The sequence below is a fragment of the Manis javanica genome, chromosome 7, assembly GCF_040802235.1.
Source record: "Manis javanica isolate MJ-LG chromosome 7, MJ_LKY, whole genome shotgun sequence".
NCBI lineage: Eukaryota > Metazoa > Chordata > Mammalia > Pholidota > Manidae > Manis > Manis javanica.
Window position 1 is genome coordinate 113,219,652 of NC_133162.1, and position 26,478 is coordinate 113,246,129.

Consider the following 26,478-nt stretch of genomic DNA (forward strand, 5'->3'; position numbering starts at 1 on the left):
GGTGACTTCTTGTGTACACTAATATGAGAACATGTACAGTGAGGTTAGTCCAAGTACAAAAGAGAAGAGATTCCTATGGGCCCAAACCACCTGGGTTGCTTGGAAATGTGTCAGTACTAACAGGTCAGGCCTGAGACCATAGCAAATAATGCCTGCCTGTCTTTCTTCAGGAGGAAATGTAGATAACCCTCAGGCTTGGGAGTTTACATAGTTATCATTATCATCATGATCATAATTAAAAAGATACTTATTAAGCAACAAATTGAGTGTATCTTTGTATAAATGAAGCAAAGATAAAACTAAAAGGGGTAGCTCCCTCCCTAGAGACAGCGCAATCTTAGTACTGATGTCAAAGAGAACCTGAGAATTGTCACGGCTTGAAGAGGTTATGTATCATTTCTTAGGCATCTTTCAATCCCGTCCTGTTCTCATAACTGCCTTGCCAGCCCTACCTCTGGCACTTAGCACAATGTCTGGCGCCTAGTAGGTGTCTCGTAAATTGTTCTAATGAATGAATACCTTAATTAATTTGATTATTTTTTATTTGTTTGGATTTGTGCTATTAATTGTAGTGCTGAAATTGACATTAATGGTGGAACTCCATCCATTCATTTCATTTTCAGCGTGCTCATATTTTTTGGACTTTGTTTCTATTTATAGTTTTTTTATTACATCAGAAAACAATTGTTATCATGGCTTTTTTCTTATTTGTAATCATTGTTATATGTTCATTAAACATCAGTTGTTTACCAGTTGTAATAAATTATATGTTCAAGCTAATCACTTCATCAGAAGTTAAGTCCCTCATAAGAGTTCCTTTTGCGTTTAACAAAGATTTTATGTATATTTTAGTCCAAGTCTTTGTATCTCTCCTGATTTTATTCTTTGTTGTGTATTTTTTCAAGTATACAATCAATGGCACAATGTACTAGGGGCAACTATGAACAGCTATAAGCAGTAATGAACATATATTCCCAATGAACCATAGTCTTTCAAATATTGTGATGGTAACATAAATTGGTGTGCTAGTTATGGAGGCAATTTAGCAAGATGTATCAATACTTTAAATATACAAACAACCTACACCCTAGAAATTCCAGATCTAGGAATTTGTTCTCACACAGGTACATACTTATACCTTGACATAAATAATGTAAGATTATTCACACTAGTACTAGCACTATGCAAAATATTCTATGATTGAAAACTGGTTAAGTAAATTATTGTACATCCATAAAATTAAACATGTAGCTGTAAAATAAGAAGGAGGAAGCTCTTTATGTCCTGATTTTGAATAATCTCTATGATATATAGTCAACTGAAAAGAATCAAGATGCAAAAGAGTGAATAGATTATACCACTGTTTGCGGTATAATCTACCGCAAAAAGAAAAAGTGGTGGTGCAGGGTTATATTGCTAAACAAAAATGTCTTTCATTTAACATAGTCATATGAAAATGTCTTTGAAATGATGCATAGGAAATTGATAATATGGGTTTTCCCAGGATGTGAATTGGATATCTAGGAATAGACTACAAAGAGACTTTTGCAGCATATATATTGAATTTTAGATTGTTAATACATTACCTGTTTCAAAATAAAATAAACAGAAATTTAAAAATAAAAATAAACACCCCACTCTTCTTATTAAACAATTGTAGGTTTTCAGGTATCATGTCACCAAATGTTTGACAATTTTTATCAACTAGTTTTTAATATCCCCTTCATAATAAAAACAGCCCACCATTGTGAATTACTTGTATGAATTACTTTTCTCCAAAGTTATGATAATAAGGGAAACAAGAGTGATTTTATGCTCCATATATTTGAAAGCTGGAGGCCCTGGAGTTGGCAGACCCTTTTTTGAGATGGAATAAGAAAATCTTTAAAACTTTTCATACATGAAAATCAAAATAACCAATTATTGATAATAAATCCTCTAAAGAATCTATATCATTATTCTTAACTTGGAATATTGTATAGATGCAGAACTAGGGGGATATGTTATTCTGTGGTTTCACAAAGGAACTGATGCAAAGAGATCTATCTATTCTGTCTATGCAAGCAATTGTAAAATTTCTAAGTCTCCCAACTCTTATGCCATGTAACTTTTTAGAATGCTGGTATTGTAATATGAAGTAGAAATTTTACTTAACTACTCCCATTGAACCAATTAATCAAGATAATTTAGTTTTAAAAATTATTATCTTCAATAATTGCTAAAAGTCTTCTCCAGTTTAGTTATTTTTCATTGACAACTTACAGATGTCTTATCTAGGAATAAAATGGCTTCAACAAATGAGAGTAACACTCTTAATCTATCAATTTTGTTTACCTTTTATTTTTATTTTCCTGATGGAATATTTTCAGACAGAAGACTTCTAAACTAGCAAAAATCCCAGTCCTTTCCCTACTGAATAATACCATTTCTAACCCCACAAATACCAACAGTGTAATAAAGGGAATGATAAATTCAAAAATTATATCATATTCTGGAAACACTTGCCAAAGTCTAGCTGACAAAGAAGAGAATGTCTAAATAAATTTTCTATTAATGTTATAACAAGCCCATACTAGACTTTTTACATATATTATTTCACTTAATTCTCACACAAAATTAGGAGGGAGAGATGACAGTTCTCATTAGACAAGTGAGAAAATGTCACATTAAGTAACTTCTCTATATGTGCATATACCTGCAATAGACATGTTATCTGTATGCAGGCATTTAAAGGACTTAGTCATATTTATTTCTTAGATATCATTATGAGATAGGTTTTCACCTGACCTGTTTGATATTTATAATGTAATATAACTTGAAGGGAACAGATAGCAATGGTGTTGAAATTTAGAATTGATAAGAAGGAAACATTCAAAAATGACTTTGTTGAAATTTAATCCTATGGATTCTCTAACCTTGTGAGTGTGTAATGTACAAAATCATCCATGGAATTCAAGCAAATTCAGAATCTATTTGGAGAAGATGGTCAAATAAAATGAACCATTGTATATAGTGTCTGCAGAGTACAAAAAGCCTTTGACTGAATGGAAATAAGAGCAGTGTTGGAAACTGAGTATGAAAGGAATTGACATACGTATTGGTACCATGAAATACATCCTTTTTAAAAAATTTATGATCCTAACGAATAAAGTCAACCCATTGTTGTTGTTGGTGGTGGTGTTGTTAGAGTCTGAACAAGGCTACCTTTCCTCAGATGCCTGGACAGAAATATCTAGAGCCTGAAGAAAAGCATAATGTCAATGAAATCATTTTATAAGGTGGGGCACACTGTACGTGGAGTTAGGGTGGTGGGAGGATGTTTTATGTCATGCCACTATAAATTAAAAATCCACAAAGCACTGACACATTGTTATACTTTCCATCTGTGGTGCTTGTTTCACAAGTTTCCATTGTATGTACTTATTATGGTATTATTTGCATTCAATTGAAATCTGAGGGAATATAAAAATAAGACATTCTCATTCTGACTGTTCCTCTGCTGGATGTAGTAGGATGCTATTTTGCCTCCTTCAAGGAGATAACTGAAGATATTTCATATTGGCCTCTGACATTATTTGCATGCCTTGGGCTTCTTAAGTGATTTCCAAATAACTATACACATCATGAAAAACCTAGAAAGCAAGCCAACAGGGCATGCCAAATATTCCATTGGATATTAAGAAATAAAAGCACTTTTTTTTTAAGGTTTAGTATTTTAGAAACTTTCTGATTATTTCCTTGGTCCTTCTCTCTTTCCTCCTTTAAGGAGGCCACTCAAAACTGGATTGTGTAGACCAGGTGGCAAAAATGTACACAGGGCCAGCCATCTCCTCTTACAGTAAAGTAACCATTTTCAAATATAAGCCTCCTAATAGCTTCCTGGAGGTTACTGTGATAAATTGTAGCATAAGTCTCTTTGGTTTTGGAATATAAAGTTTCATATTTAAAACCACTTTCCTCCTTCTTTGATATATACCATGACCATGGAGAGTTGATTTGGCTTGCACTGAGTTTTTCCTGAGAACATTTTAAATGTTTCCTAGTATTTTGTGTCTTGGGCGATAGCAGCAATGAAATATTTCTCCTCTAGAAGTAGTAGATGGAAAAAAGAATGGGTAAGAAAATGATGATCATGGTTTTATTCTTTGTCTAGAGAGCATGGTAGAGTATCTGGCATGTTTATTGAGCAAATAAATCATTTGAAATTGTTAGGTTGAGCCTGAATAGTCAAGCAATTATTCAACTAATTCCTATTTCAAACCTTTTCCCTGAATCTCGATAATTATTTTTATTCAGCTAGAATTACCTAACCAGCTATCTCAGTCATTTACCATATTTCTTAAGTGTTGCATAGCCCATGTGTTCAGGAAATGTTTAGATATGATCCAGAAACATGGCATCCTTCTGTATGCAAAACCTTTGGGCATTGTGTTCATTTCCATGGCTGCCAAAACAAAGCACCACAGACTAGGGGAGTGGAGTTGGGGGGAGAGTGCAGTTGGCATATTAAACAACAGACATTTTTTCCTCCCTGTTTCAGAGACCAGACATCCAGGATCAAGTGCCAGCAAGGTTGCTTTCTTCTGGAGCCTCTGTCTTTGGCTTGTAGATGACTGCCTTCTTCCTTTCCCTTCACTTGGTTTTCCCTGTGTGTATGCATATCTGTGACTTGATCTTCTCTTATTATAAGGCCCCCAGTCGTATTGGATTAGGAACCATCTGTATGACTTCATTTTACCTTAATCACCCTATCTCCAAATATAGTCACATGAAGTACTGGGGGTTAGGATGTCAATGTGTTAACTGAGGGTGGGGGGACACAACAGACATAATGTGCATTTTGGGAGTGATATGTTCATTCTTTAGTTTGTGCCCAGACTTAATCTATATTCACTAGAGTAATATTTCGAGCACCTGGTGAAGCCTTCTCTTTGGAGGAATATAAAGCAGCCTCAACAGCTGTGGCTTTGAATAGAGCCCCTGATATGTAGTCTCCATTCAATCTATGTTTGTTGAATAAAAACTAAGGGAACAAACAAATTAACTAGCCAACTGGTCTAGTTTTCTAGGGTACTATCCTCACTGAAGACTCATGGGAGTCCCAAGATGCTGTAGGAAGGGGCTTTAGTGAGTGCAACATGAAAAGAAGCTGCTCCATGCACAGGTTTTATATCACCATGTCTGAGAACTTAGACCCCTCTAATCCACTGGATATCAAATTGAACTGTCAAGAGCCAACACGACAGGGAAGGTTGAGCTGGTCAAATGATTCAACCAGCTTCCTTTTGATACACTCCTTTAAATATTAAACAAGAAATTAGCTATATCCTTATAAACAGCGTGTTTATCCACTTTAATATCTAATCTTCCAATTTGATTTTATGGCCCAACAAATTATTATTTTTCAGATCTATAGCCCCTCTACCACCTCTTTCATTCATGATGTCACTTTCATGCCCAGCAGGCCTTTCAGATAAGGTTTCCAAATGGTCATCTGTGCCAGAAGCAGATACCGTATCCTTTATGAGAGTTTCATGATGCAATAAGTTCTTGTCACTATATTAATGAAATCAGAGCTATCTCTCCATATCCTGGGAAAGCTGGGGGTGCTTTTCCTCGTTCTTTTTATTACAACAGTGAAAGTTGGAAAGAAGCTTTAAAATTGCCATAGAAAAAATTCCGAAGTAAAAATGCACTTGTTTTTCAATACACAAAGTAGTATCTCTTTACTTTTATGTTACTATCAATAGTTCAAGGTATCTGAAATCACATTTCAACCAACAGTAGGTTAACACAGTAAGTTTAGTTAAAATTAGACCTGATATTGCAAATTCTAGTTAAACCAGTATATAATATACAAGAAAAAACTGGTGATTATACTACTGATGATATTTAAATGTACTGTTCCTTGGAAATCACCATGGGATGGGGCAACTGTGGTTATTGAAGGTTCATCTTCTGGTTTTCCTTTTTTAAGAAAGATTGTTTCTGATAGCTGTTCTCAATTTTTTTCTTCTAAATATAAGTTGCTTGATATAAATAAGTTTTTCCTTAAATAAAATACACATAAGTACTTCAAGAAAGGACATTTCAAGGTGACATTTTTGGATACAACATTTAGATATATTTTTTGTGATCTCATAAAAGTCATATAGTATTTGGATTCTAGAGCTTACCTATCTCCAATTCTGCTTCAATGCTTTAAACCAAAATCCATGACCCAAATAAATTTAAGATAGCCTATTGAGATCACCAGGAAAAACCAGCACAGATTATCAGAGTGAGGATTGTGAAATAATTTCACCCAATCAGACTTCTTGCCAGTACTGGACTTCAGCATGGACAGTGTTTGTTGTTCTCATATGACAAACGGCATCACACTGACATAAATCCTCTAAAATAACCAGGAGGGTTTATTATGTTTGCTTGGTACTTCCATTGCCTGAGTCCCTTATATATTCTTGCTTTCTTGGCCTTTATTCACCTTCCCCATTGTAATGGTGTCTTGGATGTGTTTGTTTTTTTTGTGCTTTCCAAACATTTTTCAGATATGTTTTCTCATTTGGTGCCAATGACTATCCTTCTAACTAACTTCATTTCACAAATAAACAGATATATAATGAATCAGTGGTAAATCCAGGCCCAGCCTGGTGATTTGTATAATCTTGTCCCCACTCTATCATATTTCCTCTTAATCCCATCACCACAAAACAATTTGCTCCATCTTCTGCTCCTTCCTAATGTGGTTTCTTTTTATTGCCAATTTGCTTTATATCTGTTTATACAAGAATCTGTTCCTCCTATAAATGAGTAATTACAAAAGGTCAGAGTCAGTTTACAGGTAAAAGACTAGCCTCAAGAAAGACACTTAGGGATAAAATATAAAAGTCACTATCTTTGAAGTAATCGTCAATCTACTACCACTTGCAATTACTGTTTATTTGCCTTCTCTCTTTCAGCTTCTGCCAGCCAAGATTAAATCTAAACACAGTGGTTCTGAGGGGGGCTTACTGGCTCCTTATACTGAATGCATACTTGTAAGCCCTGGAAAAGCTTCTCAGCCTACCTAGACCTCATTTTCCCTATCTGGAAAATGGAGATGATGATAACAATAGCATGGACCACTGCCTTATTGAAAAAATTACATTAGCTACTGAATGCAAAATACATAACAGTCCCTAGCATAGTGTAAGCACTAAGTAATTCTTGCTTATTGTTTTTGTTTCAAAGTACCCTGAAATGTGAGCATTTGATGTTGTCAATGAGAAGTAACAACTCTTAAATTCATATTGAAGATATCTCAGTGTCTGTTTCTAGTTTTCTAGTCCTCTGCCTACCTAAGGTAAACCTCATAAATCAATATTTATTGAGTAACTTCTATAGCCTCTAACTGGCTCCATTATAGTGGTTCTCAACTAGGGATAAATCTGCAACACCATGAGACATTTGGCAATATTGTGGAGATATTTTTTCATCCTCACCACTGAAAGTGGTACTGGCATCTGGCGGGTAGAGGCTAGAGATGCTCTTAAGCATTGCAGAGATCATAAGATGCTGCCCCCCACCCCTCCCCCACACACAACAAAGAACTACCAGCCCCCAAAGTCAATAGTCCTTCACCATTGAAAAAGCCTGCTGAATTGCAAAAGGGAGAATCCTAAAATATCATCACTGCTACCAGATTAGCTTGAAAATGCCAATCAAATAATGCAAATGTGTTTTCAATGATACCTGTTAACACTGAGACAGAGTTATGGTCAGTTCTTCTCAAGAATGGGTTGGGTTCTTGAAAAGGCATATAAATGTAGATAAAAGTGTATGTTTAGGTAAATTGCAGTGACTTGAAAAATATGCCTTAAAGCCCTTTGGTTTATAAGAAATCTTAACCATGACTGGTATAAAAAATCTTAATATAAAAATTAGATATAATATTCCAAAAGACTCTTTCCAGCTGCTTGCCACATTATTTATTTAAACTACCTGTTGGAGGGCTACAAACTGTTTTTTTTCCTTTAAGTGAAGACTATTTGTAGGAATGCTGGCTTAAGTAACACAAGAGGATAGTGGTGTATGGCATTTCAAGTGGATATAATCAAATAGTATTTGTTGATTGGCAAACTTTATTTTTTATTTATATTGAAATATTCCACTTTTCACAACACTTGAATTTACTGATAGTTATGTAGGGATGACAAATAATGGCATTTGCCTGTGGTTAAGCAATTATTTGTTCTTATTTTCATGCCCAAGATAAAATCATTCTCTTTTTTACCTACTGAACACCTTCCTTGGTGATCTCAAACCTACACACCAAAATTGCATTTTGTGTTGGACTTTTCTGATAAATTTTTGCTATAGATAGCTGTGTGTATGTGTGTGTGTGTGTGTGTGTGTTTAAGTTTCCATTTAAAGTTCAGTGCCAAAGCTACAGTACTTATACATTTTCTAAATGTGTTTTAAGCAATAAGTTGTACAACATTTTTAGAACATGTGTTAAGCTATTTCTCTAAGAATGAAGCTCTTAACAAAACATAAGCACTCTGCATGAGATCTTAGCAGCAAAGTGCTTAAAAGATAAAGTAAGAATTGGTACCATGGGAAGAACACCAGCTGTAGAGCGCACAGGTCCATTATGAGAAGTATGGTAGTGGGTAGGGAGAAAATGATTTAATCAGGAGTAAAACCAATTTTATTATAAGGGCACACAGGGGGTGTGGCACCATAGTGAGAGGGACATTTCAAAATATCTGACAGATTTCAACAATGTGAAAACCCTGTTCTTTAAAGTGACAGTAAACCCCATCAGGTCTCCCTTTTTGATGCTATTGTTAACAGTTGACTGTTTAAAGCTGGCCTGCTAGGACGCTGTCGGCCTATTTCAATAGTGTGTAGCCAAATAAAAGACTAATTGTTGAAATACAATCAATCAAAAATGATTGCAGGGCAGAAAGCAGGTCTCCTCTGCTGATTTTTCTTTTTGTGGATTGTATTATTGTGTTACGATTGAAGTAGAAATGAAGACTGAAGGGAAAAAGAAAACAGTCCATCTGAAATAAACAGATTCACCTTCATTCCTTCTCTTTGCAAACATCCTATTGAGCAGGAACGTCACTTGCTAGCCCTGGAAATAACACTCCATTTAGAAAAAAAAGATCCGATAAAGATTTCGTCTAATATTTTAAAAGAACGTGAGCACTATTAGCCAAACAGCCCATGCAGAGATTCCCTACAGTGACAATTCTCAGCTTTTCTAAACGTTTTTGGTGCAGATTCTCTTCTGCATTCATAAAACTGACACCAAGGGGGCCTGTAAATGTGAGCCCAAGACATCGGGAAAGAAACAGAATTCCAGGTGATCAAATACCTGCTTGGTTCTCGCCAGGACACGCAGCTTTTCAGTTACCATCCAGGTCATTGAAAATGATTAGCTCTCATTTTGATTAAGCCTAGAATCCAAAATCTTTTCCATGTCACCTGTTTCAAAAGACAGCAGCAGTGCTGTCGAGCCTGGCTTGCTTTGAACTGTGTGTAAAGATGTTGCGTTCAGACCCTAGTACACCTACTGCTTGGGGCAGAAGGATTCCGAACTTTCGCACTGAGGATGAAAAGGAAGAAAAGAATTGCCCGTATCTCTTTATTTCTTTTACAAACTTCATTCTGGCATCTATTTCCTTTAACATTTAAATGTCTCAACTCACACAAGCTTTCCAAGCAAACATTTCTGTTGTTTCTAAGAGGAGGTGGTAAACACTTGTGGTTTGTCTTTCATGTGTTATCATTTTTGACAGCTTTGCATAGCCTGCGTAGGCCAACAGGGGTCTGTCTAATATTGTCGCTGGACACATTTTCCTCCCTGAGCTGAAAACTAAAAAAAAAGATATTTTTGAAGCAGTAAGAAGGAATTAATATCTTTTCTCACTCAGTATTCTATTCCTTGCTGACTTTATTTTCAGCAAAAAAAAGGAAGAAAGTGTTACCCATTATTCCCTTGTACATAGCAAGGCTAACACATGTAAAGCAATAACTCATTTTCTATTGCCATGTTTAGCATATGTCTCCTGTTGGCTCAGCAAGGCCTTTAGGCCGGTCCCTTGAGCCGGCCATCGTTGGCAACTCTTAGCCCCTCGGCCTCAAAACCAAATAGCTTTGAATCATGTTGAGCTGTGATGCTAATTTTCTCTACTGATGCATTATGGGAATAAATGTTTCTGACATACTGTGTCAATGGCACTGTCTCTTTGTGTCTCTTGCTTTTTTGTTAGCTGCATTCCTACAGATGGTATTCCATTGAAAATGTTCCCTTCCCTAGGAAAAAGGGGGGGAAAAAAAACATGCACAGCACCAAACCTCTAGGTGCAGAAGGCTGTTAACGGTTGCTGATGATAGTAGGCAAACATTAACATAATAATTAGTGTCTTGTAATTGTTTCATTAAAACCAGTTGTTCCATTTCTCCTCGTGTTTTCCCAGAAGAGAAGCTGAATTTGGACGACAGCCAGTGGGAGGACATCCACGTTGTCACCGGGGCACTGAAGATGTTTTTCCGGGAGCTGCCTGAGCCGCTCTTCCCCTACGGCTTCTTTGAGCGGTTTGTGGAAGCGATCAGTAAGTACCTCCTAGACAGGAGCGCTTGGTGGAATAACCTGGCAGCGCGGAATTATTAAGTAAATACTAAGAATGACGATCACAGCAATCATGCAGAGGATAATACCCCCAGTGTTTCACATCTTTCATTTTATTTTAGTGTTTTTGATGGCTTATTGTTATTTCTGGCCCTACAATATTATCTGAGCTTTTTAAAAAAATTAACAAAAAAAGAATAAGGCAACCTATTTAAGTAGCCAATTTTCAAGCAAATCTCCTCAAACGAAAGCAGCTTCTCATGGAATATGCTTTAAGAGGTCGCCCTTGGCTCCTATCTTTATACTTTCAGAACTGCAACAATTTTAACTGAGTACAAAAGTATCTGAGAAAGAATTTAACTGAATGAACTACTACATCCTGTTAAAGAGGTTTTAAATCATCAACTGAGGCATCAGTTTCTCTAGGCTTGCTTGCCGTTCACCCACCAACCCCAGTAAAAAGTCAGCTACAATTTGCTTATGAGCAGTGTGAATATTAAATTAGGTAACTGGCAAGTTCCTCTGTTAAACTGGTGACTCTGTGGGACGTTGGGTTATATCACTTACTAGCCAGCAGTCACTGTACACTCCTTGAAGCTTCCTTTTTTATTATTTTCTCATTCATAAGGCACACACATAAATGTGCTTTACTAACGAAAAATGAAGGAATGAATGAATAAAAATCTTTCCAACTACACAGACTCTTCCGGTGTTGATGCTTGGAGAAGCAACTACTAATGCCTCTCTAAATTTAATACCTTAGGGTGTCTTTTCTATAATTGTGACAGTTTGGAAAAAGTTTCCTGGCAAGCAAGCTGATTCAAGGAGGAAAAAGAAAGAAAGAAGAAAGAAAGGCAAAATTAAGAAGCTTGCAAGCCTGGCAGGAGCTTAATTAAAGTCCAAAGGAGAAAAATCTCCATGAAAAAAATGTTCTACTTAGGAGGTCTGCTCTTGAATGTGTGTGTGTAGTATTCCCATTAGTAGTGTGGATTTTGGAGCCCATCTTGGAGCCTCAGTGTGTCCTTTCACTCTAGTTTTTCCTTTGAAGGTTGTCATACTTGTTTAAAGCTCTGGCAAAATGATATCCAGAGGAATAAAGCAGGGTTTACTCTCCTGTGGTCTTTCTCTTGTTGCCTTCCTTCAATTTCACATTTTGTTATTGCTGTTGTTGAATATAGTATCAGTGGTCTAACTATGGGGTTTGAGGTGAGGCTGGAGCTCTTCTCCCCTGTCATGACTTTTCATTTCATGAGCCCTCCGCTTTTCAAGAAGAACAATATGTATGGTTCCCAACCTGTCTTAACTTCTTTTCAAAAAGAGGAATAATGAAAAAAATAAACAAGCATGCACTTCCATAACTGCCTGTTCTGATATTCTGTCCTGGCACATGCAAGCACAGAAGATCACTCACAATAGTAAAACAGGGTTCTGGCAGCAAATTGGGGGGACTTGCATGTCTGTACCTATTTCTGATTATGTATAATTTAAAGAAGTTATACAAATTTCACATGATGGTCTCCACTTTTAAGTGAGGATTATCTTATTTGGAAACATACTTGTAACGTGCCGATTTGAGGGCTGTGAAATAAAATACCCATCATTTAAGCTTCCTTTTGTTCACTTAATTCTAAAGATGTTCGGCAAGCCATCCCATGAGCTTTAGAGCTGTGGGAGGCAGGCCCCAGGACCCATGGGAAGGTGTGTCCTTTGAGTTTCCGTGAAGAGTGGGACTGTCTCTGGACTATGCCAGACTCAACTCCAAACTGAACAGAATTTCAGAAACACTGGCATAGTCAGAAGTGAACACACCACGCTGAGGTGGACAGTATGTTATTGTGCCCGATGGCTATTGCAAGGGTTTTTGCCAGCATCTCTTAAATGGGTTACAGAACAAAGGAGGTAGTGCTTAAGAACGTCCTTTAATAACGAAAGATTCTTTACAAATGCTCACAGTGTTTCTCCAGCTGAACTTTGTTTGAGAAAGTAATTAAAAGCAAAGAGACAGTAATTTTCCCTTCACTGTTTAAGGCAAGAAGAATCAGTCTCAGCACCCTTGCCCTACCTAACTCAGAATTTATTATTTTTTAATATGTAACATGGAGGGACTAACCAGCAGGATTATATGGCTGAGAAATATGTTTGGATGCTGGACAGGGATATATGGTTACTAACCCATGAATTAGGGCATAACCTCGGAGTTAGCTGTGTTCTCATCTGAGCACTACCTGCGCCTCAGGTGGTCCCTTGGCTTGCGGGCCCGGCCTCCCCAGGGCTTCAGCTTAGGCTGTACAGACCGGCCCTGGTTCCAGCCTCCGCCAGGGGATGTGGGCCCTCCTCTCACTGTCCCCCAGCCTGGTGGCGGCTTCCTGCAGTGGCTAGTTTCTTGGTCCCATTGCTCTTCCTTGTTAGAAGCTCAGCTTCCTCATGACATGGATAACCAGTTCCTGCAGCATATTCCCTCTGTTTGTGTCAATAGTTGAAGTGGTTTCTGTTCTCTGGTTAAACACTGGTGAAAACACCATGCCCATCAAGGTCACACAGTTCATGTAGCTGTAACATTATTTCCCTTTACTCTTTCACTGCCCCCAGACCCACTTTATGAGGGCTTAACATTTTTACTTGGCCCCAAATTGAGAGATCTGTTACCCTTTAATGACAGAGTTGAAAAGTGAAGAGACCAAAAGGAATTTTACTGCCAACAGGAATGCTTTGCCTCTGAGGAGGAAATATTATTTCATGTACAAGCAATTAATGACCGCTTGTGCTATTTGAATTATTGTTAATTCTTATAATGTGTTTGAAAGTCATCATTACATATTCCAAGCAGAGAGAACAGAAGGCATTTGCTTTTTAAAACAATTGCATTTTGGACTGAACACAAACATTAATATGATAAGAACCTGCAACTGACATAGTGATCCCCTCTGTCTGATAACACCCATTGGGGTAACAAAAATACTAGAGACTATTTTCCATATTTCCGAATCCAAGCGCTGCAGCCATTGATCTGAAATTCTATACTTGAGGTCAATGCAACTAAGTCACCTGCAGGTTATTTCACAGGGACTTAACCCACTGACTGCCAGGATTTAATTCCATGGAAATGACTTGTGCTGAAGACATTATTAGTACCCTAAATGTGAACTTGGTTCAAAAACACAGCTATAGGGTTTTATGATAGGTGATGCAGTTTTGTGACTAAAGGCCTACAGGTAGTCTGGACATATCCAGACATCTAATTCCTAGGAGATATACTAAGTTTACTTCTATTTCTATCTTTTTCATCCTGGTAACCCTACAGATCCAAAGAAAATAAATAGGTAATGTCTTTTCTGATTTAATGTCTGCATTTTTCCAAAGTCCTGGGAAAGGGGAAGAGAGAAAATTCACTGGCATTTCTTGCAATCACTTCATTTAATACTCAAAATAACAAAGCAGGAGATACTGGAGAGGTGGAAAGATCATGTGGAAAATTATTTATAGCTTAGAAAGTTACTATGAGAATTAACTAAGATAACATTTGCCTTACTTTATACTCAGTGGCCAATAAATGATTTGGAAAAAAATTAATTTTTCAGAGGAGTAATCTAAGTCACAAAATATTTCCCAAATTCACATGGCTCAAAAAATTAGACTTAGCATTCAACTCCAGACTCAAAAGCATAAATACTTTCCATTATCCTGTGTTGCCTTTCTGTAACTATTTATCTAGAACAAATCTTGCTTGAAAAATAACTAACTAGCTGTTGCCAAATATGTTTGTTATATCTTTCTATATAGGCTTATATTATATATGCTGTATCATCCCATGGAAGACCACAAACAATTATTTTCTTTATTTTTTAACCAAGGTTAGAACTAAATTAAATGATTGGAAATCTTAGAATTGGTGTTTTAAGTTAGAAATAAGGTAGGACTTTCCAACTGTGAGCAGTGTTTCAATATTTACTACTAGAAATGAAAAGCATCGATGCTTTAAATGTTGTTCTCTAAGTACATTTTTAACCATCTACTCTATTATTTTTATAACCAATTGCTCACCCATTCCCTTTTGAAATTCATTTAGCCATACACAATGTTATTTTCCTATTTCATGTGAGTAACTATTTCAAGCTTAAGTTTTATTGTTATTCTGTTTTTATAGTTTTTCACTTGGTCTCAAATTTTAGTATGCAAGAAGCCAGATTTTACAGAGCTGTTTATGGTGGAAAGTGGACTGGACCCTGTCACTTAACATCCCTAGGCTTACTTATAAGGAACTTCATTTAACTATTTCAATTTTTATCTCTTCTAGTTACTTTCATTACTCCTGATAATATCTCTACTTATTAATTTTTCAACTATAGATAATACCTAATGTGAAATATTAATTTGTTCTACTCTATTTCCTCCATCATTTGATAGTCATGTTCTTATGCATAAGTGTTATATAATACACTTAAACCACTATTTCTTGTTTCATATTCAATGATATCTTCCAATTTCCTTTTGTAGGGTTAGAATATTTTCCTTACTACCCTTTCCTTTACCTCTTGTCATCTTTCACAATCCTTGGTCATTAACTCCCTCAAATTTTAATGGTTGTTCTAAGTCTTCAGTGGTTTGTTCAGTTATAAAACTAATAAAAAGCGTTTATATTTGCATTATTATGAGTCTGTATTGTTCACTGCCTGTCCCAATGGTTTCACAAAAATTCCTTCCCTAGAGTTCTTGATCAAAATCTCCCTGCTTCTCAAATAATATTACTCACCAGGTCAAATAGAATCTATTTTATTACACTTCAAAATGGCTTAAACTCCTGGCCATGTTTTTGTTCCCTTTTGTAGTTGAAGCATGGTTTTCTTGTGCAGATTTTTTATATTTATTTTTTCCTGGAGTTTGTAATTACTATATATTTTTTTCTCTTACAATGTCCTTAATTCTTTCCTGACACTATTCTGCAGAGTCCCATTTTCCCAAGATGCCCCTTTTCTATAGCCTTCTTTCCTTCTAATTCATATTAGAATGGTAGCTTTCAGGACTGCTTCAGGGGGCTCAGCCACGGATTTCTTTCTGCTTTCTGTGTATGAGCCGTCACTTCATAGAGGACATGCATATTAGTTTCCTACTGTTACCATAACAAATTATCTCAAACTTGGTGGCATAAAATAACAAATCTAACACTGGTCTCATCAGGCTAAAATCAAAGTGTCAGAAGGACTGCTTTCCTTTCTGGAGGTTGTAGGGTAGAATCATTTGTTTGCCTTTTCCAGCTTCTAGAGGCTGCCTGCCTCTAGATAGTGGTTCCCTTTCTGTGCCTTCACAGACGGCAACCCCGTCATACCACACTCTGACATATTCCACAGTCACACTTCCCTCTGACTCTCTTCAGCCCCCATCTCCCACTTTTGAGGACCCTGTGATTATTACATTGGGCCCACTCAGACATTCTGGGATAACTTCCCTATCTCTCGGTCCTTAATCACATCTACAAAAAAAAATGTCCAGTAAATTAACATATTCACAGGCTCTGGAATTAAGGTGTAGACATCTTTGTGGAGCCATTTTTCTGCCAACTACATATTTTCCCTCTCTCAGTTTACACAGGAAGCACCAGCTCCAGCTCCATGTCAACAAATGCTCCTAATCCATCCATTTTCATCTGCTGTCTCTCAAATCCAAATGGTCATCGGAGCTGAGATAATACTGAAACTATAGATTGATTAGTAGATGAGAGGGAAACAAAGAGAAATGACCTTATGTATTTACTTACAAGATGTGTGATCTATTATTTGTGAGGGGTAACTAGGAGATTTGACTCAAGACTGGATCAAAGTCCATGTATTCAAGAACTAATGGTTTGTTGTATTCTTAGTTTTGAAAGTTGCCTTTTGTGTGCAAAAATAATTACTTTTCCTTCCACTCCTGAGCAGTATTTCATATATATCCTATCATGGGATTGCAATCAATGTGAATTCCTCCATCAAAACAAACTGATGGTTCCAATATCAATTCCTGTAACATCGTTTTCAGTATCTCTTAGGTAGACATTATATATATACATATATATAATGTTTATTATATATATCATATTTATTTTTATTTTATGTATATGCATATATACATATGTATGTATACACTTAGAGATTAGACAAGCCAGTGATAAATTGAGACCCTAGTGACGTGGTATGCAAGTCTTCACATGCATTTGAAGATAATACATTTTTTAATGTCTCGTTTTTATAAATAATTATCATTAATTAAGCAGTAAAACAAATTGTGCAAAATGGTATCCATAAGACTGACTGAACATTAAAATGCAGGCTATTAGTCACCAGGGATAGAGAATACGTCATGCCTAGTCTTTAAGTACAATTCATATTCCTGTTTATCTGTCAGTCACACCATCCTCATATGATTTAAATTAAATGATTTAAATTGAAGACATTGCCCTGTGGCAGAAAGTATCTATTGTGTGTTCTAATGGTTTTTCTTCCTATGGCTATCATACCATTTCACCTTTAAAGTATACTCCCAATATGTAACTGGGAAAAAAAAGCCAGTCAAGTGTCTTTGCAAATATTTTCTTTACTCTTGACTTTATCTTGCCCTTTGGTCAAACTATTTCTGATGCATCATCAACTGCATGATGACACTCTTTGGGAGAAAAGAAACAGAGCTTGCAAGGCACTTGACTACAAACAGTTGCTAAACATGAATGCTTGATAGTGACAAATTGCTTTAAAACCAGGGAAAGCAAAAAAAGCAGGGTTTAAAGGGTCACGGCAAAGAAACCAGAGATGTAAAAATAATGTAGTATAAAAATATCCTCTACAGCACCATTTCAAGGAAATTTGAAATTAAAATAAAGGTAGATTTTACAAGTACTCCCCATCTAGTAACATCTCCACAGCAGGGTAACATTCTCAGAAGCTTGGCGGCTTTTTATTGTGGTTGCTTTTTAATCAGTGTGTGTGTGTGTGTGTGTGTGTGTGTGTGTGTGTGTGTGTGTGTGCGCGCCCACATCCTAGCAAACTAGAAATTTTATGGCCGATGCCTAGCCTGTCTCTTAACTCATTCTAATTATATTCATAATTAAATTGTAAAAAAAAATAGTTGACTAGAGCCAAATGGCTTACACAGGTGTCTTTTTGTAAGAATGGTTTAGTGCCAGATAATAAACAACTGGACCTCCATCTACTTAATTTGGCTTAATGAAAAGTCCTTTATAAGTAAAACTAGAAGGTGATTCACAACTAAAAGTGGGCCTTGACTCTGAAATTAATTGAGTCGTGAGACATCAGCTACATTAGAAAATGCGGTGCTTGTCTTTTTGCTTTTCCCTGAACTTCTTTTTCACTTGCATGCCTTTCTTCCATACCCTTAAGAGGTCACTTTTCAAAGCATTAAACTTTACAAACTGAGCAATCAGCCAAAGTCAGCTTTCATGAATCAGCTTCCTGAGCATCTTTGTTCCCACTGCATAGACATGCTTTTAAAAAATACATAACAAAATGCAGAATTTCTCCTCAACCCTTCAGTGGAAAACAGTTATCTTGACCATTCCTCTAGCTCTGGATGTAAGTGACTGACTTTCATTGCCTGTTATCAGGTTCACTGCATCAATAGAAGCTAATGAAATTGAGTGTTTGTGGCCTTTTATTCTACACTGAGGTTCCTGCCTCATTTCACATTCTTGGGTTGACACCACACTGTGATCACCACTGAGAACCTTCCAGAAAAATTTCCAACCACCATCCCCAACTCCGACTTTGGCCACATCTTCAGGGAGAGAATGATCTTTCCTAATTCCCTCTTAAGTTTTTTCTCTCACCCAGTGTGTTTCTAGTTGTACAAATATGTTGAATGATACAACTGGCTTGCCATTTCATTTTGAAAAAAAGCTAAATTCTTTGTGTGGTCTCCAAAGCCCTATATGTGGTCGCCCACAAGTTCTTAGATGTCATTTACTATTCTTGCTTTGCCTTCTTATTCAAGCCCACTGGTGTCCCTGATTGCCCAATCAGAGACATATCTCCAGATTGCTGCTCACATGGTAAGTTCTCAGTGAGATAACTTCTCACATGATAACTTCTCATCAACCAACCTAAAACTTCTGCCTACACAGTTTATCACCACCTCCATTCAAATCCTGACTGCACTATTCACTACCTGGAAGACCATGAGCAACTTCTTAACCTCTCTGTTCTCTATACCTCAGTTTCCACATCTATAAAATGGATGTAAAAATAGTCTCTCCCCCATGGAGACTGTAAAGAATTTTATGAAATGCTAATCACGACAAAGCACTTACTTAAACAGATTTCTTGGCACGTGCCATTCAGCAAATGTTAGCCAGCATTATTCAATCTGAGTACAATCCGACTCTGCTTTAGACCACACACTCAGATGGCCTTTCTGACCATTCCCACAAGTTTCTCCACTCTTCCAGTAAAGCTGTCTTAAGTGACACATATTACTTTTTTCTGCTTTAATATTTGTTTCTAGAATTCCAAGTAGTACCAAATAAGTTTAAGATAATATTCCAGGATATTCTCTTGGTTCATGATCCAGGGACCCCTACCTTCTTTATCTCATGACATTTGTCCTTTGTTCTGCCATCGTCCCCAGGGCCAACGCCACTTGATTAGTCCAAAGCCTGTCACTTTATTATAGAACATACATCTTAGTCATAACCCAGAGGCTAACCCGTTTCTCCAACCTAACATTGCCGTGCTTCTATTAAAAATTAGTAAATCATTGCCATTCACAGTGGCACCAGAAGAGACGACTACAAAGTAAAGCCTTCTCCCATTTGGGACATTAGCTGCCCGATCATGTGCCTTGTGTTCGGCTTGTGAAAATCATGGACTCCTCAGTGGGTGAGGAGTTTGGGGGATGATAGGGGAGGCTCTGCAGCAGCCTAAGCAAATATTTGTAACACTGTAGATCTTTCTCACAGATAAAAAACATTCAAAGAGTTATCAATTAAACCATAGTAAGCTAAAAGTCATCCTTCCCCATAAACACACACACGTAGACCCAGGGACACTTGCTCATTCTTCAAACCTGACACATTTCATTTTTTCCTTTCAGCTCCCCAAACTGATGCTATTCTAGCTTTAGAAAGGTAGACTTCTTTATTTATTTTTATAACTCTCTTAAGAAAGCTTTCACATCAACCACCTGTGAGCTATTTTCAAAACCTGACATGGAAGGAGAGCTGCCCCCCTTACTCGCCCACACTCAGTTGTGTGCTCTCATTTACTCAAACCCTGCCCTTCTTCCAGCTGCCCACCTTTCTGTCAATAAAAGAATTTTCCTTGAATAGCTTCTAGGATAGCATGGACTCCTTGAATGTGGCATCTCTTCATTTGGCTCACTCCAAATTGTTCTGGAAACTTAAGCTTTAGATGTGACGGCTGCTGGAGCCCTGTAAGTTCCCAGGGGATATTCTGCGCATGTTGGAACAGCAGCATGTCCTCACTGAGAATTGCCAAGTGGTTTGGAGAATGGAATTTTTCCCAAAGGATGGATGTACACAATTTCTACCTGCACTTTGGGAAACAGTCACATGGAAAATGGATACACTTTTATAGGAAATAAGCAGCAGTGCCAGTTTTAAAAGTTAAGAGTACTATGCTTGCAAGATGAAGACAAACTGGATATTTGAAAAATCCACCCACTATAAAAAAATTATACATACAGGGTAATTGTGAATTTCCTCCTTTTTTTGACTTACATTTTTCCATTCCAGTATGCAGTCTCCCCCATTTTATTTCATGCATCATATTTATTTTTCAGAAAATTGAAATTGCATGAATAAGGTCAGATGCCTAAGGATCTGAGTCCCTGAGTACTGTCTAACCAATCAGCTCTTGGCCCCCTTCTCTTTTTTTCTCACTTGGAGTGTCCAGCAGGAGAAGGGTTGACTCTTTCAGATCTCATTCCTCTGCCAAATAAGGGATGGGCAGACCTGATTAGCGCACTGGCATGCTCGCTGTGGGTTGGGCACCATCTTGCTGGCAGGTGAACTCAACAGTCTGGATTTCAAGCTCTTCCTCCAAGCCCCTAACTATGGTTAGAATGGTAAAATTGTTCTTCAACATCTTTTGTATATTATTCTCTAACTAACTTGTACCTAAGAAGGAACTATTACTTCACTGAAATATTTTTTAGAAATTTCTATTTCTTTGTTCTCTGTCATGAAAATGTTTCAGGGAAAAAGTAGAAAGATTCTAAGCACATATTAGGCCCAGAAATACCTCAGAAACCCCTGTATATTATATTGGATTTGTAGAGCTCAGGGTTTCTGAGAGCTGGACCCCCGGATGAATATGGAGCAGTGTTAACCAAGACCCAGAGCCCTCCACAAAAGGTAAAGATGAGCAGCTGGAACAGAGCCAGAGCAATCACACTGGTCAGTGTCAGGGTCAAAACAGCATCTTTCTCTAACAGTCCTATGTATTTGAAAAGCCCTAACCCAGAAGCTCCAGCCCCTGTTCAGTGTTCTCATTTCTCTCTCTGTTCTTTAAATAATTCTCATAAATTAAAGCTTCCAGACCTTTCACCACTAAGATTCACTCAGCCAAGCATTTCCCTCTATGTCAGCTTGGGCTACCATAACAAAATACCGTAGATTGAGTGGCTTAAACAACAAACATTTAATTCTGCAGTCTGGGGGCTGGAAGTCTGAGATCAGGATGTCAGCATGGCTGGGCTCTGGAGAGGCCCCGCCTCCTGGTTTGCCGACGGCCTCCTTCTTGCTGTGGCCTCCCACGGTGGAGAGAGAGCAAGCTCTGGTCTCTTCTTCCCCTTGTAAGGACAGTGATTCCATCATGCGGTCCCACCCTCATGATCTCATCTAAACCCGATTACCTCCCTAAAGCCCCAACCACAACACCATTGCGCTGTGGTTGGAGAGGGCAGTTAGGGCTTCAGTATAGGAATTTGGGGTGGGTGAGGAGGGGGGACAAAAATATTCAGTCCATGGCAGAAGTCATATTTCAAAGGAGTGCTTTAGAAGTACAACTTTATCAGTGCAGGATCAGGTTTCCTACCTTATTCTGGCAATATCTTTCTATTACTGCAACACAAAATTTAATTAGCTCTTCATTAATGTTATTTAATTATATTGTTGGGGTCTGAAATTAAATTTAAAGTCCCAGGTGTCACGTTTATCTGTTTCTCTTTCATATTACGTTTGTACATGCAGAAATGTGCATGCAGCCGCGTCCCACCGTGCTCCTTTCCTCATGATCCCAGCGTCCCACCGTGCTCCTTTCCTCATGATCCCAGCCTGCCACATCAAGGACACCAGCATGGGAGTTTTGCTTTAATTTTTAATTTTTACATAGTTACAAGACATCTCACCTGCATCACATAACTAGAACTAGGACCAAAATCCTAGTGTTTAACTATAAATCCTTCAGTCTTATAATTTAACCTTCCTCTCAGGATTTTGACATTTGCAAGTCTGAACAATGTGTCTTCCATGCCCCCATCCAGGTCCTTGAATATGTTTCAAGACCACATAGCACAGACTAGAAAGCCAGGTGGAAGAACAGAGCAATTAAAGGATAACAATTTACAACATTTTGGGAAGAATTTCAAATACTGTAGAGAGAGAAGGATTGTAGAAAGGTACATTTCAAATTTGCAGAGTAGAATTCTTTAGACTTTTGGACAATTTTACAATTAATTTGATTCATAAATATTGTAGAAAGAGTAATGTTAATAAATAGCTAAATTCCAGAACTGTCCATATAATTATAATTTTAATTTATGATATAGTTACCATATTTTCACTTATATAAAGCCAACTGTTATGTCTACATTTTGCTTCTTAAGTCAATATTTAAAACACTCCTATGTGGTAGATATTATTATTACCATTATTTCAGTTTAGTAAACTGAGGCTTATAGAAATGAAACTGCATGTCTAAGGCTATCAGCTGGAAAGTTGCAGAGCTAAGATTTGAACCCAGAACTGGAAGATTCCAAAACTGTATACTCTGAACCATAAAACTATCATTTTCACCCAATTTACACAAAATTAACAAGTGTCTACTTAGAAATGAGATAATTAGTAGATGAAGATGTGGTTCAGATAAAGACTTTATGAGAGGAAACTAAATAGAACATGAATAAATTTCTCTTCTCATACACATGGTCTCCAAATCTCATTATTTAGGAAAGACTTCTGTCCTGACTATTCAATTTACAACAAAATTGAGAGAATTTTTATTGCTCTCTGTATCCAAGGCAACATCACAGGTATTCATTCTTGTATCTGGATCACTAAAAAACTTTTAAAAATAAAATTAAGCCCCAATGCAATGCCAACACACCTAGCAGATGGAGAAAAAACACTGAAAGTGTATGTTTCTACATTTCTACAATAAGCATTGTGTCCTTATTACATTTTCTAGCAAGTCAATTAAGAGATAACATCATAAAATCTTACTTACAACTCTCATCATATGTTTTATTTAATTGAAAGGTGGGACAGCAGTAATAGCATTGTTTTCCCCTCCTGTCATGTGCTAAAAATGTATTTTCATGGAATGTACAAAATAAATGTGTTATTTCAACCCATCATATTCACAATAGAAAAAGGCCAACTATAGTTAAAATATTGATACCATGTCCACTTACACTTGACAATATTCCTCTTAAAAAATGTTAACATCTTTGTTGAAACAAGGTAAATATACAGAGAAGTACCCAGATCATGAGAGGGTTACTAATTAGGAAGGGTTTTTTTTTTTATAAAATTGGTTTTCCAGGCTTGCATGTTTGTGAATCGTTTCTCTGATGGTTAATAGTAAATGATCTCTGTTGAATTTTTAAGTATGAACCTGAGTAGAAGCCACCTCATGTCTAGGAACAGAAAAACATGACATTGCTTTCCATCCCTTAATCTAACATAAGCATTTCTGGGGTAGGAGCCATGTCTTATTCATCTTTGTAGCTCCAGCAACTGGGTGGATATAGAAAACAACATGTGCTTTGTGGTAGTTGTTTCCTATAATTGCACCTTGAACGATCCACAGTAGTTAGCAGCAGCGCCCTGGTGACAGGAAGGAGCAGGAAGGACTGTGGGCGAGTAGGTGAATAAGAAATAGAAACTGCTTAATCTAATCCATTTTGCTGGAAGTACATTTGAGAAGTAACTGCTTAATTTCTCCAAACATCCTTATCTGTCCCTTAAGCTCTGTTATACAACTGGCTTCAGAGGAATATGCCATCTCCAGTCCACATATTTTCTATATGTCTAAGAGGTATTGTTATATAATTTATAGAGCCTTCATGTTGGTGGCTAAAAAGTTTGTGAGAGAGGAAGGCAGAAATTCAATGAGCAAAGCAAGTATTTAATCAGGCTAGTGAACTTTGGCAGTCTTCAAAGGGTTACCTGAACTCCTGCTAATACAATTTGCCAGACTTAAACGCAGAGCAATGGTGGAGGGAACAGTGAAACTGCACTATAAAAATAAATTACTGTCATGAATATTAAGCAACAAGAATATAATAAACATGACTGTTTGCATGATTCTGATTTATTGGTACTGATATGCGTGTAAATTACGACACTAAGTGTTTATTCTAGTTGTTTTAGAATATGGGCCAAACAAAGCTGGGTGGACACTTCCCGCAGACCTTTCCATCTGCCACCAAATTCCTACTTCACTGCTCCTGTTGCTGTGTTTCTTATGCCGGTGGTATCAGGACCATTTGTGAGCAGCCATTCCCTTTAGTTTACTTTGTAGTCTGAAGTAGACTGTCTCTCCAGGACCTGGGGTCACAACTACCACAGCGAAGTTTCCATTCTCAGTGGGACAACTCCAGCTGCAAAGTATCCCGAAGGCCATTCCTACCAGCTCTGCTAAGCAGAGCTCACTTCTGACAGGCGAGCACTCATTAGTGTATTTACGAACTTCTTGGCACCAGATTTGGGATTTCCCAATGCTAAGCAGTGCTGCATTTTGCACACTTGCTTAGCAGTGGGTGTTCTGGATCACCAGGGCTGAGACGTTAAAGACAGCCAGACAGAGAGAGAGACAGAGGCAGAGACAGAGAGCAAGGGAGGGAGGGACAAAGAGAAGGAGAGAGGACAAAAAAGACTCTGTGTATCCACGTAAGGTCTGGAGATAGCTCCATGACCGTAAGATAACTTACACACATAGTGCAGTGTGGGTCTTGCTGATAGTCACAAGTAGAAGTTACTAAGATTTGCCATCAGTTTTAATTGACACTATTTGGAACCAGAAAGTTGTTAAACAGATGGCCAGAATAAGGTATCACACAAGACAATAGCATTCTTCTACCTCAGGTTTTTAGCTTTTACAGTGTATCTCATCAAAATTTATCAAGAGATTAATTATTTTAGAGTGTTATTTTCTCAAGCATTGGTTGCTTCTCTGTAAGGAAGAGAGCCAAAAATGGAATATCCTTACCAAAAGATGTGATGTCTACATAGTGAAGTTTGTTATATGGGTATAAGTTGATGAGACCTGTGAAGAACTGCTGATGATATAAACACTTGGCTATAGATGAAATGCCAGCTGAAGTCCATGATTAGGCAAGAAGGGTTTGCTACTTAGAACTGGAGCTTTTGCAACAGTTTTGAAGGACGTTTCTGCTGTATATTTCAAAAGGCTTAAAATATGCCTTTGTATTGTCTATTACATATCTAGAAATTTACCTTAGGAAATTCTCACAGATATGTACAAGAATGTTTACAACGTTGATCCTCAAAATGTTATTTTATAATAGTGAAAAATGTAAAAATCACATATATATCCAAACATAGGGAAGGTTAAATTATAGCACATTTCTGTAATGAAATATTACACAGTTGTTAAATTGTGTTGTAGAAAACATTATGTGATGAGGTAAAATGCCAATAAATACAAAAAGAGGTTATAAGTGTGTACAGCATGAAACTATTTCAAAATATGTACATAAACACTTTTATACAGAGAAAAAACTTAAAACTTAAAGTATTTACTTCAAAATATTAACAAGGGCTCCCTCTGGATGATTATACAGTCTTTGTTTTCTTTATTCTCTTTTGGCTTTATTCTCTGCATGTTTCTGTACTAAGAGTAAGTACATTTGTAATGATTAAAAAAAGAAAATCTATGAAGAAGTGTATGAAGAAGGTGTGTAGACTATGTTATAAGATCTCATAATCAGTTGCTGTAGGGGCTCCCAAATGTAGTTTTGACCCAAATCACCTTCACAGAAACAGATTCCTCGACCTACTCGAATAATTTTGATTCAATGTGCCTCGGATGGGGTTCAGAAACTTTTACTAAAAAACAATGAGCAAATCCTCAGGTGATTTTGATGTGTGGTCACATTTGGTAACCATTGATTTTGGTCCTTTCTCTTTGCTAAAGTTAAACAGGAGGGCAGCTCTTCTTTCTCTGGGCGTGTTAACCAGGCACGGTGTGCATTCCTAGAGAGGGACATTGAAGAGGTAAGAGGTACATTCCCTCAACTAGAGAAAATGCAACTACATTGGGATCCATCAGCCTAGTAAGTGACTGCAGAAGGCGGAGAGAAGAGTGCAGCAGCTGGGATGGCTTCACGAAGGAGTCACTCGGTGTTTGAGGGGCTTGAAGAGCCAGCCAGGGAATGAACGTGCACACCAATCCCAGCCCAGAGATGAGTGTATTGTTTGGGGGAAGAGTGGAGAATTGGAGTAGAATGCACTAAAGACTGTGGAGATAGCAGCTGAAGACCAAGGACAGGAGATAACAGTGAAACTGGTGTTATGAATCCCATGAAGGTAGCAGCCTGCAGCTGTAGGATTCGGTCCTGTTTCCTCCTGCCTAGCACAGTGCCTTCCACAGAAATGCCACTTGGTAAAT

General features: G+C 37.3%; 1 protein-coding gene across 5 annotated transcripts in view; it reads left to right on the forward strand.

Annotated features, from left to right (window-relative positions):
* ARHGAP15 (Rho GTPase activating protein 15) overlaps positions 1-26,478 on the forward strand; it is a 598,478-nt gene that overhangs the window by 466,737 nt on the left and 105,263 nt on the right. For all 5 annotated transcript variants that reach the window (XM_037020776.2, XM_037020777.2, XM_037020774.2 and 2 more), the window contains one exon: positions 10,470-10,604. In XM_037020776.2, the coding sequence (XP_036876671.2) occupies positions 10,470-10,604 (135 nt within the window). The remainder of the gene's footprint in view (positions 1-10,469; positions 10,605-26,478) is intronic.